Source organism: Plecotus auritus (genome assembly GCF_963455305.1).
Source record: "Plecotus auritus genome assembly, chromosome: 4".
Taxonomy (NCBI): Eukaryota; Metazoa; Chordata; class Mammalia; order Chiroptera; family Vespertilionidae; genus Plecotus; species Plecotus auritus.
In genome coordinates this window covers 10,813,574-10,828,782 of record NC_137775.1, presented here as the reverse complement: position 1 = coordinate 10,828,782, position 15,209 = coordinate 10,813,574, and the positions used below count along the sequence as shown (strand labels likewise).

Genomic DNA, 15,209 nt, shown 5'->3' with positions numbered 1-15,209 from the left:
ACACATAAGGAACTGTTTGACATTGAAATTGGGACTCAAAAGAACTGTTGGCCCAGAAAGAAACTCACTACAGACTGATTCATTTGCCTCTCAGCATAACCATTATTGCTTGTCCCATTTTCGGTTCTTATAAGTGTATTTCTAGTATCACATGATCTCACTCATCTAGGGGAAATAATGAACAACATAAACTGATGAACAAAAACAGACCCGTAGACAGAGAAGCATCGATCAGACTGTTAAACCTCAGGGAAGGTAGGGGAGGGTAGGGGTAAGGGGGAGAAATCAACCAAAGGACTTGTATGCATGCATATAAGCCTAACCAGTGGTCACAGACAACAGGGGGTGGGGGCATGCGTGGGGAAGGGTTTGGGAGGGGAATGGGGGGATGAGCACAAATATGTGATACCTTAATCAATAAAGAAATTTTTAAAAAAATCAATGGAAAAATATCCTCAGGTGAGGATTAACAAAAAAATGTTTAAAAATGTAATGTCCAAGGTAAAAAATACACTGAATGGGATTAACAAGACATTAGATACTTCAGGAGAAAAAATTAATGAATTTGAGGACATAATGGAAAATGTCTGACTTGGCATACAAACAGAAAAGACTTTAAAAAAACCCACCAGACTATGAAACAATTTAATGTGGCCTAACATACAATTGGAGTCCCAGAGGGAAAGCAGTGAGAGGACAGGAAAGACAATAATAATAATAATAATAATAATAATAATAATAATAATAATAGAAGAAGAAATTATAGCCAAAAATGTTCCAAATTTTATGAAAACCATAAAACCACAGGTAAAGAGCCCCAGCAAAAGAAACATGAAAAAAAAACTACTCCAAGCACATCATAATCAAACTGCTTAAAACTCAAAAAGGTAAAAGCAGGCACATTACACATAGAAGAACAAAGATAGGAATAATAGTGCTCTTGCTGGACACCATAGAAGAACAAAGATAGGAGTAATAGTGCTCTTGCTGGACACCACAATAAGATGCCATTTAACCTCCACGAGACTGGCAAAACGAAAAGGCCTAGAATTAAGAAGTGTTGGAGAAAATGTGAAAGAAAGGTAACTCACATAGTGCTGGGAGGGCATAAACTGGTACAGCCACGCAGAAGAGTTGCATTATCTTGTAAAATGAAGACTTCCATACCACATGGCCAAGCAGTGTCCCTCCTAGATATACAATATTCATAGCAGCATTGTCTGCAATAGCAAAAACAAAACCAACAAAACCCAAACATCCCTCCGCAGCAGAATGGATATGCTGTGGTCTATTCATAGAACTATACGGCAATAAAAATGAGTAACCCCCAAAAAGTACTAAGTCAAAAAAAGCAAGTCATAGAACTGAGCATACATTATGCCATTTATATAAAATTCAAAAACATACAAAACTTAACATTTCATTTGGGATACATATATTGTAAAACTAGAACAAGTGAGAGAATAACAAACACAAAATTCATAATAATTACTTGAGAAGGAGAGGGACTTCCAAAATGCAGGTAATACTCATTTCCTAACCTGGCTGATAGGTACAAAGATAATTATTTTTAATACCTTATATATACATGTGTGTGTTTTTGTAGGTATGAAATACTTCATTTTTAAAAAGTGGAAAATGTGAAAGACTTGAAAAATGAAGACTACTATTTATGTTTAACAATAAAATTAGTGTAAAAAAATATACAAAGAAAATGTTCAATTCTTTATTGTCTTTCTGTGCCCCACACAATCAATATTAATCTATAAAGGGGACACTTAGAATATAGGAAAAAACCAAGCAGAGTCTTTAACTGTTTTGACACAAAATCTGAACATCTATTACTCTAGTTAGACAAGAGTAAGTATTTTAGCCACTCATGTCTGATTCTTCATGTTTCATCTGTACTTAGATTTTTCTTTATCTTTGGATTTCCTGGGACTCCTGCTTCGGTCTCTCTTCCTACTCCTTTCTCTTTCATAGGGATCTGTTTGGTATTTGGATCTGTGGCTATTACTGTAGTGACCATCCCTTTCTCGAGATCGGCTACGACTTCGGTTTTGAGGTCGGTCCTTCTTTTCACTCTTTTGTTTCTCCCAACAGCTTTCTTCTTCTTCATAGTGACCGAACCCCATTTCTCTGTAGATATCCTGTCAAAGGAATAAAGAGAATTACAAGTGAATTCATAAAATCACTGTCAGTTAATAAAACTTACAGACAAGCCCATCATTAGCAGGCAGTTGTAATGGCTCAAGTTTGAACACTACCACTAATGCCAGACATTTTGTAAATTAAAAAGCAAAAATAATTCAGAAAAAGATTTGACCATTTTTCTAATCAGTCTCATTGGTTTGTATCTATTTCAGCCAAACTGAAGGAACAGAACCAAAAACAAAAAACTGAAATTGCCCAATTGAAATTAGAACAGGTCTTTAGAGCAAAACTGCAATACTAAAAATTCTGGTTATGTACGGTTACCTCTCCACCTCCCCCTTCTCTACTCCCCCAAAATGTTCTATTCTTCATATTGAGTAGCAGTAGTACTTTTCCCATATAGGAGAGGGCTAATTATAATTCTATTTCTGCTTGTATTCTGCCCTTAATTAAAATGAGTTCTCTCAACAAGAGGCTGAAATCTAAAGTGACCAGAGCCAAAGCTCTTTCAAGAGATAGTGTGTAAAATTCAACTTTCTTAAAAGATTTCTCAGAGGAAAGGCAAATCCTAAGGATTGAACTCCCAAGGGTCTCGCCTCTATCACCATAGATATTATTAAAGTAGATGTAAATGTCAAGGTTCAAAATCTACAGTATACCCCTGGTTAAAGACTGAATTTTAAGCAAATGACTCATAGTTATTCCATAGCTGTCTAGAGACTGTACATTATGCCTGGCATGGAGATTGCAGTATGTAAATGGAGATCTAATATGATCACTATAATCAGTGTTTATGAAATACATTATAAACCAATTCATCATTTCCCACACAATCCCTATGGTTCTTATCATGAATCGGTATTTGGTTTAACCCTTTACTAATTATTTCCTAACAAAATATTCCATCCTTAGGTAAAAGAATTTTTGTGCTTCCTATAACATATACAAAATGTAGCCATGTACAATTCTGTCTGTACACCTATTTTCTGAATTGGTTGAGACAATAAACTTTTAACATAAAGAGACAGCTGATGTATAACTCTGTAAAACCTCTAGCACATTATTACATACTAGAGATCCAGTGCACGAAATTCGTGTCCCTCAGCCCAGCCTGCACCCACTCCAATCTGGGACTCCTCTCACAATCCAGGACTGCTGGCTCCCAACCGCTCGCCTGCCTGCCTGCCTGATTGCCCCTAACTGCTTCTGCCTGCCAGCCTGATCACCCCTTAACCACTCCCGTGCCAGCCTGATCAATGCCTAACTGCTCCTCTGCTTGCCCGATTGCCCCTAACTGCCCTCCCCTGCTGTCCTGGTCACCCCTAACCGTCCTCCCCTGCAGGCCTGGTTTCCCCCAATTGCCCTCCCCTGCAGGCCTGGTCACCCCTAACTGCTCTCCCCTGCTGGCCTGGTTCCCCCCAATTGCCCTCCCCTGCAGGCCTGGTTGCCCCTAACTGCCCTCCCCTGCAGGCCTGGACCCTCCCAACTGCCCTCCCCTGCTGGCCTGACTGCCCTCAACTGCCCTCCCCTGCTGGCCACCTTGTGTCCACATGGGGGAAGCCATCTTTGACCACATGGGGGCGACCATCTCGTGTGTTTGAGTGGTCAATTTGCATATTACTCTTTTATTAGATAGGATATTGGCACTTAAATGCTTTAAGAGTTTAAAATGAGAGAAAGAGAGGGGGGGTATGTAGTACTTAATTTTTTGAAAAAATTGAGGAACCTGAAAATCTGAAATGGACTGAAATCTTAAAACCTCTCCAACTTGGAGTAATTTCAAAGCTACACAAGCTTTGAAGTCACGCAGCTTTAGGTTCCGATGGTCTTTGTCATTTTTTGAGATTAGGTTTATCAGAGAAGGTTTTATAGAAAAGTTAGAACTTGAGATGAGCCTCAAAGATTAAGAGGGTTTGGGTTGGATTGGCAGTGAGAAGGCTAATGCAAGCAGTGTCGGTGAAAACTGAAAAGCAAGGAAGAATCAGCACTGAGAGCATGAAGGAGAAAAGTGCAGGTGCCTGGAAGAAGCCACATTAGAACAGGTCCTCGAAGTACGGGCTAGCACAGTGCTAAGTGCTTTTGGAGTATAAGACTGTCCTCATTCCGGAAATAAGAAAACTGACACTTGAGGTCTGTCCAGGTTGGAAGTAATGATTTAATTGATCAATAATTGGAATATAAAATTGAAATGGGGGTGATAAAGAAAAAATGAAGACAACCCACACCTGACTGAATCAAAATAAACATTAAACTTCCAGCTTTCCCACTAAGCTATAAGGTCCATGGCCTGTGGGGCCAGGCTCTCATATCTAAGGTGAAGGAAATGAATTAGATGAGCTCTAAGTCCTTTCTAGTACAGACTTTAAACAATTCTATCATTTTATACGTTTAAGACATAAGACAAGATGATTAAACTAGCATGTGGCTAAAAAGAAAAGAAAACATAAAGTGACCAATTTAAAGTAACCAACCAATCCATGATTTCAAAGTAAAAAAAAAAAAAAAAAAAAAAAAAAGTCTAATCTAACTAAAAATTATCCTTGCTCTGGTCACTGGAATTAAATCAAAGATTTAGCTAAATCTAAATCACTAAAATAACATTAAAGGATTAAAATGACAGTAAAAATAGAGTCCGAAATTATAAGACTTCTAAACACCTATGAAAACCACAGAGGACTGACAACCAGTATGAATATATCTGAGTCAGGCAACCCACAGCTGAAGACTCATTTCCTGTAAGTCTAGCAAAACCCAAACCTCAACAACACAGAAACCACCTTGGAATTAAGACACAGGTGGAAAATTTAAATAGAGAAGTTTTCAAATTGAACAATAAGGTTGTCACTAAATAAAAAACAAAGAACTTGAAGAAATACGTTAAAACATTCTTAGGAAATGAAGCTCACCAAGCAAAATGGCAACAAATAGAAAAAGTTGAGCTATACACATAAATTACCTAGTATTGAAAATTCCCTTTAATGATTATATATTTTTTTTAAATATATTTTATTGATATTTTACAGAGAGGAAGGGAGAGGGAATAGAGAGCTAGAAACATCGATGAGAGAGAAACATCGATCAGCTGCCTCCTGCACACCTCCCACTGGGGATGTGCCCGCAACCAAGGTACATGCCCTTGACCGGAATCGAACCCGGGACCCTTCAGTCCGCAGGCCGACGCTCTATCCACTGAGCCAAACCGGTTTCGGCAATGATTATATTTTTGAGACTGAAATCAAAAGGATGAGAATCAGAGTAATAGAAAAAATTGGGGCCCACTTAAATCTTAAATATGGATGTTGTTTTATTATAAAAAATAGTAAGAAAAAGTTAGTATAGCTATATTATTATATGAAAATATAAAATAAAAAACATTTACTGTAACTCAAAGATACAGACAACAGATTACCAGAGGGGTAGGGGGTGGTGGGGGGCAAAATTGGTAAAGGGAGTCAAACTTACGGTGACGACTAGAAACTAGACTGGTGAGCCCACTATAGTGTACACAGATAGCAAATTACAATGTTGTACACCTGAAATTTAAATAATGTTATTAACCAATGTTACCTCAATTAAAAAACACGCATCTGCTTTAATACACTTTAAAGGAAGAATAAAGTTAGGAGATTACTATTTGGAATTTAACAATTTTATAGTTGGCAACTACCTTAATATTCTCTAAAAAACAACAACAGTATTCCCCCAAAATATCACTTGATGCTTTTTACTCTGTGCCAAATGAGGATATTTGCTAATGTAAAGTCTTAAGTGAAACAGCAGGATAGAAAAGATTCATAAGCCCTGGCCGGGTGGCTCAGTTGGGTGAAGCGTTGTCTCATACACCAAAAAGGTTTCAGGCTCAATTACTGCTCAGGGCATAGATCTAGGTTGTGGGTTCAATCCCCAGGTGGGCACCTACAGGAGGCAACTGATCCATGTTTCTTTCTCTCTCCCCTCCTCCCCACCCCCCCCCCCCAACCTTCATTTCTCTCTCTAAAATCAATAAGCATATCCTTGGGTGAAAATTTAAAAAAAAGATTCATAATAAGGGGAAGAAATAACAGACTTAAAATGCAGCCTGTCTTTGGATTTTCTTTAAACCTCATCTCAGACACACCAGTGTGTATCTCAGGCCTAGATTCATTGACGATTCCATGTACAAGTGCAGGATGGTGAGCTGTAGCTGAAGGATACATGGGGTGGGAGCGATAATTAAGGGTTTTTAGTGAAAAACATTACATATTCATAGAAATATGATATAGCCACCATTTAAAAAGCTAAGTAGCCTGGCCAGTGTGGCTCAATGGTTGAGCCTCGACCTATATTTGGGCTTGATCCCGAGCGAGTTGGGGGTGGCAGGAGGCAGCCCATCAATGATTCTCTCTCATCATTGATGTTTCTCTCTTCCTCTCTAAAATCAATAAAAATATATTAACAAAGAAAGCTAAATTTATTAACAGAGTACAAACATTAGGAGGGAGATGTTCCTATTAGATCACACTAAAATATTACGCTATGGGACAAATTATATTAGACTAACAGTAAGATTTAGAAAAGAAAACTGACAAATACTAGTATATTCTAGGTAAGAAGAGCAGCAGTAGAGTTGTGAGGAGTACAAGTCTGAATTGAAATTGTGCTCCACTATTTATTAGCTGTAAAACTATGGGCAAGCTGCTTCACCTCTTCCGTGTTCACTGTCTGTATTGTGAAATGGGGCCAACAGTATCCACCTGACTGTAAAGACTCTGAAGATGTTAGCGATTACTGATTCATGTGTGGATCATTTAAAGGACTGACAAAGGTGTAACTTAAAAACAGAAGCCAGGGCATGAAGGAAGGCAAGCTTTAAATAGCTAAAGGGCTGTGGAAAGGAGAAGGTATACCTCTGGTTAGACAACAGCAAAGAATAAGAATATCTGCTATCTAGAAAATAGGGGGCTAAGAATATATATAAAATATATGCTTGCTGAAAAATTTTTAAATGAATAAAACACATTAAAATGGTTAACTACAAGTGGGGAGGAGAAAAGGTAGAGAAGGCAGGGATAGAAGCTCAATTCTGTGCATGTACCATTTTGTAGATTTTATTTTGGAACCATATAAATGATTTTTAAAACTAACAAAAAATTTTAAAGCAATCCTTAAAAAAAATTTGTGACATGAATCCAATTAATGGCATTACCACAGAGAAAGTACTCCAACTGATTTAAAACATAGAAATTTGACTATATAAGTAGTAACAAAAGCCAGTGTCGAAAATGATTGCACACACATTTTTCTCACTTAGTCTGAAGAACATGCCTGTGAAATAAGTATTATCTCCATTTCACAGAGAGGAAACTGTGGTTCAGAAAGGTAAGTAACTTGTTGAGGTCACATCAATGACGAGCAGTGTGGAAAGTTAAACCTGGCTTCTCTGCCAACCATACTGCATCTCTCCATAGTGTCTCTGCCTGACATCCTCCCCATCTTGAGTTCCTTCTCACCTGGGCCTAGGACACCTCCTCCTCCACCAGGGCCCAGATGCCTTCACACGGTAAAACAAAAGCAGGAGCTGTAGTGTAATTTGTTTTTCATTTAACTAAAAGCCAAAATGCAGGTTGGAAATGCTTTCTTCTCTTTATAATCAATTTTCTTTGGGGAATTTTTACTATTATTGTCTTAGAAAATGCATTGTTAAAGAAAGCTTTCGGATGCTCAATTATGAGTACTGTTTTCATATCATATATACAATACAAAAGGGAATAAACGTTTTACAGATCCTAAACCCTCAAGAGTTTTAAGTGGCCCTGGCTGGTTTGGCTCAGTGGATAGAGCGTCAGCCACTGAAGGGTCCCAGGTTCGATTCCGGTCAAGGGCATGTACGTTGGTTGTGGGCACATCCCCAGTAGGGGGTGTGCAGGAGGCAGCTGATCTATGTTTCTAACTCTCTATCCCTCTCCCTTCCTCTCTGTAAAAAATCAATAAAACATTTTTTTTAAAAAAGAGTTTTAGGTGCAGCACACAACACTTGGTGATAAAACGGTAAGTGAGAACTGTTTGAGCACAACCACACTTACTTTCATGGGAACAAAGGAGTGTCCACAGGTGGTATGGAAATCACTCGCTCCACAATGGGAAGCTACATACTAAGTTAATTCAAAAGCAATCTTTATAATTTGTGATATATATTCTTGAAAATTAAAGTTCATTGCCCAGTGAAACCATTCTACACTTTAGACTTAGAACATGCTCATCACTACGATGTAATTTATAAAGGGATAAAATATTTACTTCTCCACAGCTGAGTCTGGACATTAGCAGTACCTGATTAGTATTTTTGATTGGCATGTAGTTCTCGTCTTCTTTTTCTTCAGAGCAGTGACGGGTTTTCTTCTTGTGTTTTTTACTTGTGTGTGAGTGACTTGATTTTGAGTCTTCTGACTGCTCCTCTAATATAAGATCATACTTTGCACTGCAGCAGCTAGTTAAGGACAAGCGTGAGAACGAATACTGGTAATACATCAAAACCTAAGAATCTGGTGAACAAAGGAGACCAAGAAGTTAAAGATAACTTTTTAAAATAAAAGCATCTTACAAGTATAGTTTATTTCTAAAATAAAATGGATTCATTTTTTTTTCATTACATAGAAAAAAATGGAAAAAACCCTGATTGTACATAGGCAGTTAGCAATTGTAAATGGGCAAAAAATATGGAGGGGGACATAAAATATCCACAAATTAAAATATGAGCATCTAAAAAATAAGGAAACATTTGTCAATAATGAGAAAACCTAAACTTAGAAAATGAGGCACATGTTTAACTAGAAAAAATTAAGATAATACAAACTCCAAAGCCAGAAAAGCTACGTAAGATAAAAGGTACATTCATGTAACTCTTCTTCTGAGGAGCAAATTAGCTCACCTGCTAGGAGGAAATTTAGCAGTGCATGTCAACAGTTACTATGCTTAAATTCAAATAAGAATTTATAAAAATTCTGTGGCATTTCAGAGGGAAGGAGGGGGTGGGTGGAAAGAGAGCAAGCAAATAACTTGTATGCATATATGCATAACCTATGGACACAGACAGTAGGGTGGTGAAGGCCTGGAGTGGGGGACTGGGGCGAGTAGGAGAGGTTAATGGGAGGAAAGGGGGAACATATGTAATACTTTCAACAATAAAGATTTAATGTAAAAAATTAAATAACAAGTCAAATGAACAAAGGTATACATAATAGGATTATTTTTAATGATAAACTAGGAACAACAAATAGCCTAGTAATAACTATAGATTCAATTATATTGTAGTACTTCAACATGATATTTTATAAAAGAAGTTATTAACAATGATAAACTAATGCTATGAAAAACCTGGGAAAGTGTTTCTGAAAAATTAAAAGTGAAAAAAGCTCAAAGCAAAAACGATATATACCATACAGTGATTATAAGTTTACAAAGATCAAATCTTGAAGGAACAAGGGAAAATAAATATCATTTGTCTAGATGGTAGAACAATGACTGAATTTGTTAAAATTCTACATAAATATGTTATAAAAATAGTGGTAATGTTTTAATTCAGTGATAGGTATTTTCTCTAATATAAATAAAACTAACCCATGTCTTACAATAAGAGAAAATATAAAACTACTACAACCTCTGCTGAAAATAATCTCAATTTCTAAAACAGATTTTGAGGAAGGCTAGAAGAGTGGTTTTCAAAAGAAAGCTTATGAGGAAGCCCCGCACGCAGAGCTGTTTTAGCGGCATGTGGGCCTAGAGCAATCGCAGACACACTTCCCTAGGGACCAGAGTGTCCTATCTGTTTCCACAATGCCACAATCTATGCCAGGGGTGGGCAAACTTTTTGACTCGAGGGCCACAATGGGTTCTTAAACTGGACCGGAGGGCCGGAACAAAAGCATGGATGGAGTGTTTGTGTGAACTAATATAAATTCAAAGTAAAGGAGCGGAGGGGAGAGCAAGAGAACCGGATAGAACAGCCGGATCCAGCCCGCGGGCCGTAGTTTGCCCAAGGCTGATATGCTTTCCTCCGTGATGACTCACGTCTACCTCAGATTAACCAGGAAACCACTGCACCTTTTCACTTTCATAAGATGGCTAGTCAGCCTGTACTGTCCTATTATTACTCTATTATGTCTAACTTCTTTTCTCCTTTATACTATGGCACACCATATCACACGGTTTCCAGGATACCTTCTGGATCTTCTCCTTTTTCAGATACAAATTCAATAGCCCTTGCCTATGATTTCATCTTAGCGTGTAGCTTTTCACATGTTTCTCCCTCTGTCCAAAAGGCTTTAGAGAGATGTTTTTCAAAATGCTGGTCATGATCCAGTAATGGAGTGCAAAGTCCATTTAGTGGGTCACAGCCAGCATTGTTTTAGTAACAGAATAGGAAATAGAGTGCAGGGTCAGACTCATGAATTTCCTTTTTCTTGTTCAATATTCCGATTGAGGATAATTAGCAGTGGTTTACACCAGGACATGTCTGTCTTTTCCATCAACTTCAAAAGCCTAAAGCAGGTGCTGTTCACTGTAATTGTTTATATTTAAATTCATTAAACACGTGGTTAGTAGCTATATAAGGCAGTGGAGATATAGTAGGTTTCCATCACTGTACAAAGTCTTATTGGACAGGACTGGACTAGAGGTTTATTCTCAAACATGCCTCGTTTCCTTTCTTCACTCTTAGTAATCTATCATCTTCAATTCAAAACACTGTAATACTACATACTCTTTCTTCTGAGCCTGAGCTAATTCTATGGAGGAAGACACCTGCTTCTACTTTATACTCTATGACTGTACTTCCTTTGATTTGTCCTACACACTCCTCTTCTTGCAGCTGCAGTTACTAGTATTTATCCTAAAATTAACTATAGTTAATTTTAAAGATTTGATAAATAAATCTCAACTGTATTTCATCCATACCTTTTATGATTTTAAGATTTCAACCATATCCTCTCTGATGTTTATCTTTTCAGACTAAATCTTAGCTTACTGTTTGGTCTGTTTGCAAGTGAAAGCCTCTCCTCATGCTGATTATGTCGGCATACATACTGCAGACTTTACCCACTCTAACCCCTAGAATGCTTTATGTATTGTAAACAATCAACACTGCTTTAAAAATCTATCCTCCTAGCCGAAACCGGTTTGGCTCAGTGGATAGAGCGTCGGCCTGCGGACTGAAGGGTCCCGGGTTCGATTCCGGTCAAGGGCATGTACCTTGGTTGCGGGCACATCCCCGGTGGGAGGTGTGCAGGAGGCAGCTGATCGATGTTTCTCTCTCATCGATGTTTCTAGCTTTCTATCCCTCTCCTTTCCTCTATGTAAAATATCAATAAAATATATTTAAAAAAAAAAAAAAATCTATCCTCCTATATAATAAAAGGGTAATATGCAAATTGACCCTAATGGCAGAATGACTAGGAATGATCGGTCACTATGACACGCACTGACCACCAGGGGGAAAATATTCAACGCAGGAGCTTCCCCCTGGTGGTCAGTGTGCTTCCACGGAGGACCATTGCTCAGCCAGAAGCTGGCTCATGACTGGCCAGCGCAGCGATGGTGATGAGAGCCTCTCCTGCTTCCGCGGCAGCGCTAGGGATGTCCAACTAATGGCTTAGGTCTGCTCCCTGCAGGCCTAAGCCATTAGTCGGACATCCCCCGAGGGCTCCCAGGCTGCCAGAGGGATATCTGACTGCTGGCTTAGGCTTAATCCCCCGGGGAGAGGGCCTAAGCCATCAGTCGGAAATCCCCCAAGGGGTCCCAGACTGTGAGAGGGTGCAGGCCAGGCTGAGGGACCCCCCACAAGTGCACGAATTTTCATGCACCAGGCCTCTAGCCTATAATAATAAAAGTGTAATATGCTAATTAGACTGGATATCCTTCTGGATGACCTTCCGGACGAAGCTGGGGCTGCGAGGGAAGCCCAGGTCCCGGGTGCCTGCCAGCAGCTGGAGGGAATGACCAGATGACTGGCTGGTAGCTATGACGTGCACTGACCCAGACCTTGCTGCTGGGGCCCTGACATTCCCGAATCTGGTTCACCTGCACCCCGGACCCAGACAGGAGGGAGGAGGGAGCCCGATTATTCACAGAATTGGCCGTTGATTAGCTTGCTGCTGGGGCCCTGACAGCCACGAATCTTGTTCACCCGCACCCCAGACCCAGACAGGAGGGAGGAGGGAGCCCTATTCCTCACAGAATTGGTTAGCTTGCTGCTGGGGCCAAATCTCCCACGGTCCCACCCCCCAGCCAGCTGGCTTCCCCAATCAACCCCAATGTGGGGGGTGCCAGCCAGCCAACCTCCTGCAGTGCCTTCCCCGGCCGGCTGCCCCCCACCCCCCCATTGGCCCCAATTGCTGGCCACGCCGAGGGACCCCTCCCGTGCATGAATTCGTGCACCAGGCCTCTAGTAAGTACTTAACAGTCAGCCCAAAATTCATCTTTCCTTGATGACTACTTGGAAAAGAAATGTTCCATGTACGTATGGGAAAAGAGAACCCCTAAAACAGCAACAGAAACTAGAAAACAAAGAAACCATTTAAAGAAAGAATCATAAAAGAAGTAAGCTTTACAATGTGTGGAGTGATAAATTTATAATAAGAACATCAATGAAAAATTAAAATGACATAATATGAACAGTATGTTTCATTGCTCCTTACTTGTCTCAACCTAAAACTTGGAAAAACCTAAATAAAATGGTCAAGTCAATGAATTTCTTTAATCCTATAAAAGTCAACTCTTGCACACAAGAGAAGCCCAACAGTATTTGTTGCTAGACTGACAATGTACTAAGCAGAAAGAAGCAGCCTAATTATGTAAAGGAACAACAGGATTTTGCTGTCTACATATTTACCATCTCCAAAGTTAAACATACGAGGAAGGTTAGCACAAAGGGTTTGGTTAGCTATAATAAAGAAATTTCTGACTATGAAGAATTTGAAATATTGCAATTATATAGAGAATATATGAATCTTACCTGAAGATCTTCTGCGAATAAGTATTAACTTTAACCTAAGAGTAGGGAGGGAAAAGAAAGCTAAAGATTTGTTTCAACCCTAACTTTCTCCACATAATAGAGAATACACTGAAAAAGCAAAGTATATATAAGACAGTGAAAAGAGATAAACATAATGACTCCTTCACAAACCATCTGGCTTAGGGACATTTCTACGACCTTTGTGACCTTTTATAACATATCGCAGAGTACTCTACACAGAGTGCATGGTCAACACATATTGACTAACTGCTTCCTGTGAAGGATACTCCTGTTTGGGCTTTACTTTATCTTTCAGAACCAAATTAGATGATTTATCCTGTTCCTTTTCATACTCCTTGAAATCACTCTTGGTATATCTTCCACCTATTTATTAAAAAAATAAGAAAAAACTTAGTAAGAAAAATCCCCTAATTAATCAATAACAGAAATTACTTTATAAGAGGTATAACATACAAGAGCGATTTTATAAGTGGCAGATACACTGAGTGGCCAAATTATTATGATCTCTGAACACATAATCTGGCCACTCAGTGTGTGTGTGTGTGTGTGTGTGTGTGTGTGTGTGTGTGTGTATACATACATATATATATATATATATATATATTAGAGGCCCGGTGCATGAATTTGTGCATGGGTGAGGTCCGGCCAGCCTGGCCAGGGAAAAGGGACATGGGCGGTTGGCCGCCCTGCCTGCTGGTCGAACTCCTGGTCGAGGGGACAATTTGCATATTAGCCTTTTATTATATAGGATATACACTGAGTGGCCAGATTATTATGTGTTCAGAGATCATAATAATCTGGCCACTCAGTGTATATCAGGGGCTAGAAAAAGGCTGAGAAGAGAACAAAAGAATCATAATAATTCATTCTCCATTACTATTTTAACTGGTAGCCATATGCTGCCACCTAATGAAATACATGAATATTACAACACCATACTGTCAAATTCTAAACGACACAGTGCATACATAAGTTCACTGGAAAATAATGCAGTGTTTAAGTGAAGCCATTATATCCATGAGAACATTAGATCCAAGGGAAACTAAGAGTTTGGGACTTGAGTCTGAGATGCAAGAAACTTACAAGTTTGGAAGAAGTGAGGCTTTAAAGACCTGTGATCTGTCAAAAGAAACATTGTCCCCTGCCGAAACCAGTTTGGCTCAGTGGATAGAGCGTCGGCCTGCGGACTGAAGGGTCCCGGGTTCGATTCCGGTCAAGGGCATGTACCTTGGTTGCGGGCACATCCCCAGTGGGAGGTGTGCAGGAGGCAGCTGATTGATGTTTCTCTCTCATCGATGTTTCTAGCTCTCTATCCCTCTCCCTTCCTCTCTGTAAAAATATCAATAAAATATATTTAAAAAAAAAAAAAAGAAACATTGTCCCCAAATCTCAACAGAGCACCTAGCAGACAGGGGACAGCAGGATGTGTGTAGAAGTTTGCTGAGAGATGCGAGATGGGAGGGTTGGTGTCTCTGCTTTAAAATTTTTGCTTAAGAGCACCTTTATTCCTCAACAATGATCTCTTCAGAAAAACAGGACCTATTATTAAATCCTGACTGGCCTACAGTGGCAGGGCAGGAAAGGAGAGAGCATTCCATACAGCCTCTCTACTCTCAAGCCTAGTCTCCTGCCAGATGAGGATTCAGTTCCTACCCATGGCCCAGACCTGCTGCTGCCCTGCCTTTCCTGTCTCCTCCACACAAATGAGGAAATGCTCCTAGTGCAGTGGTCGGCAAACTCATTGGTCAATAGAGCCAAATATCAACAGTACAACGATTGAAATTTCTTTTGAGAGCCAAATTTTTTAAACTTAAACTTCTTCTAACGCCACTTCTTCAAAACAGACTCGCCCAGGCCGTGGTATTTTGTGGAAGAGCCACACTCAAGGGGCCAAAGAGCTGCATGTGGCTCGCGAGCCGCAGTTTGCTGACCAATGTCCTAGTGGGAGGGCTTCCTACAGAAGGGCCCAAGACTGAATGTACAAGTAAAGTAAACTGGAGGTACACAGGGAGGTGTTCTGATTGTATATAAAATATATACAGGGAAA

At 39.5% G+C, this 15,209-nt stretch overlaps 1 protein-coding gene across 2 annotated transcripts in view; it reads right to left on the bottom strand.

The window, feature by feature from the left end:
- Positions 1-762: 762 nt before the first annotated feature.
- PPIL4 (peptidylprolyl isomerase like 4) overlaps positions 763-15,209 on the bottom strand; it is a 34,755-nt gene continuing 20,308 nt past the window's right edge. For both annotated transcript variants that reach the window (XM_080665311.1, XM_080665310.1), the window contains exons 11-13: positions 13,429-13,525; positions 8,464-8,611; positions 763-2,150 (exon numbers count right to left, since the gene is read on the bottom strand). In XM_080665311.1, the coding sequence (XP_080521437.1) occupies positions 1,899-2,150; positions 8,464-8,611; positions 13,429-13,525 (497 nt within the window). In that variant the 3' untranslated portion in view covers positions 763-1,898. The remainder of the gene's footprint in view (positions 2,151-8,463; positions 8,612-13,428; positions 13,526-15,209) is intronic.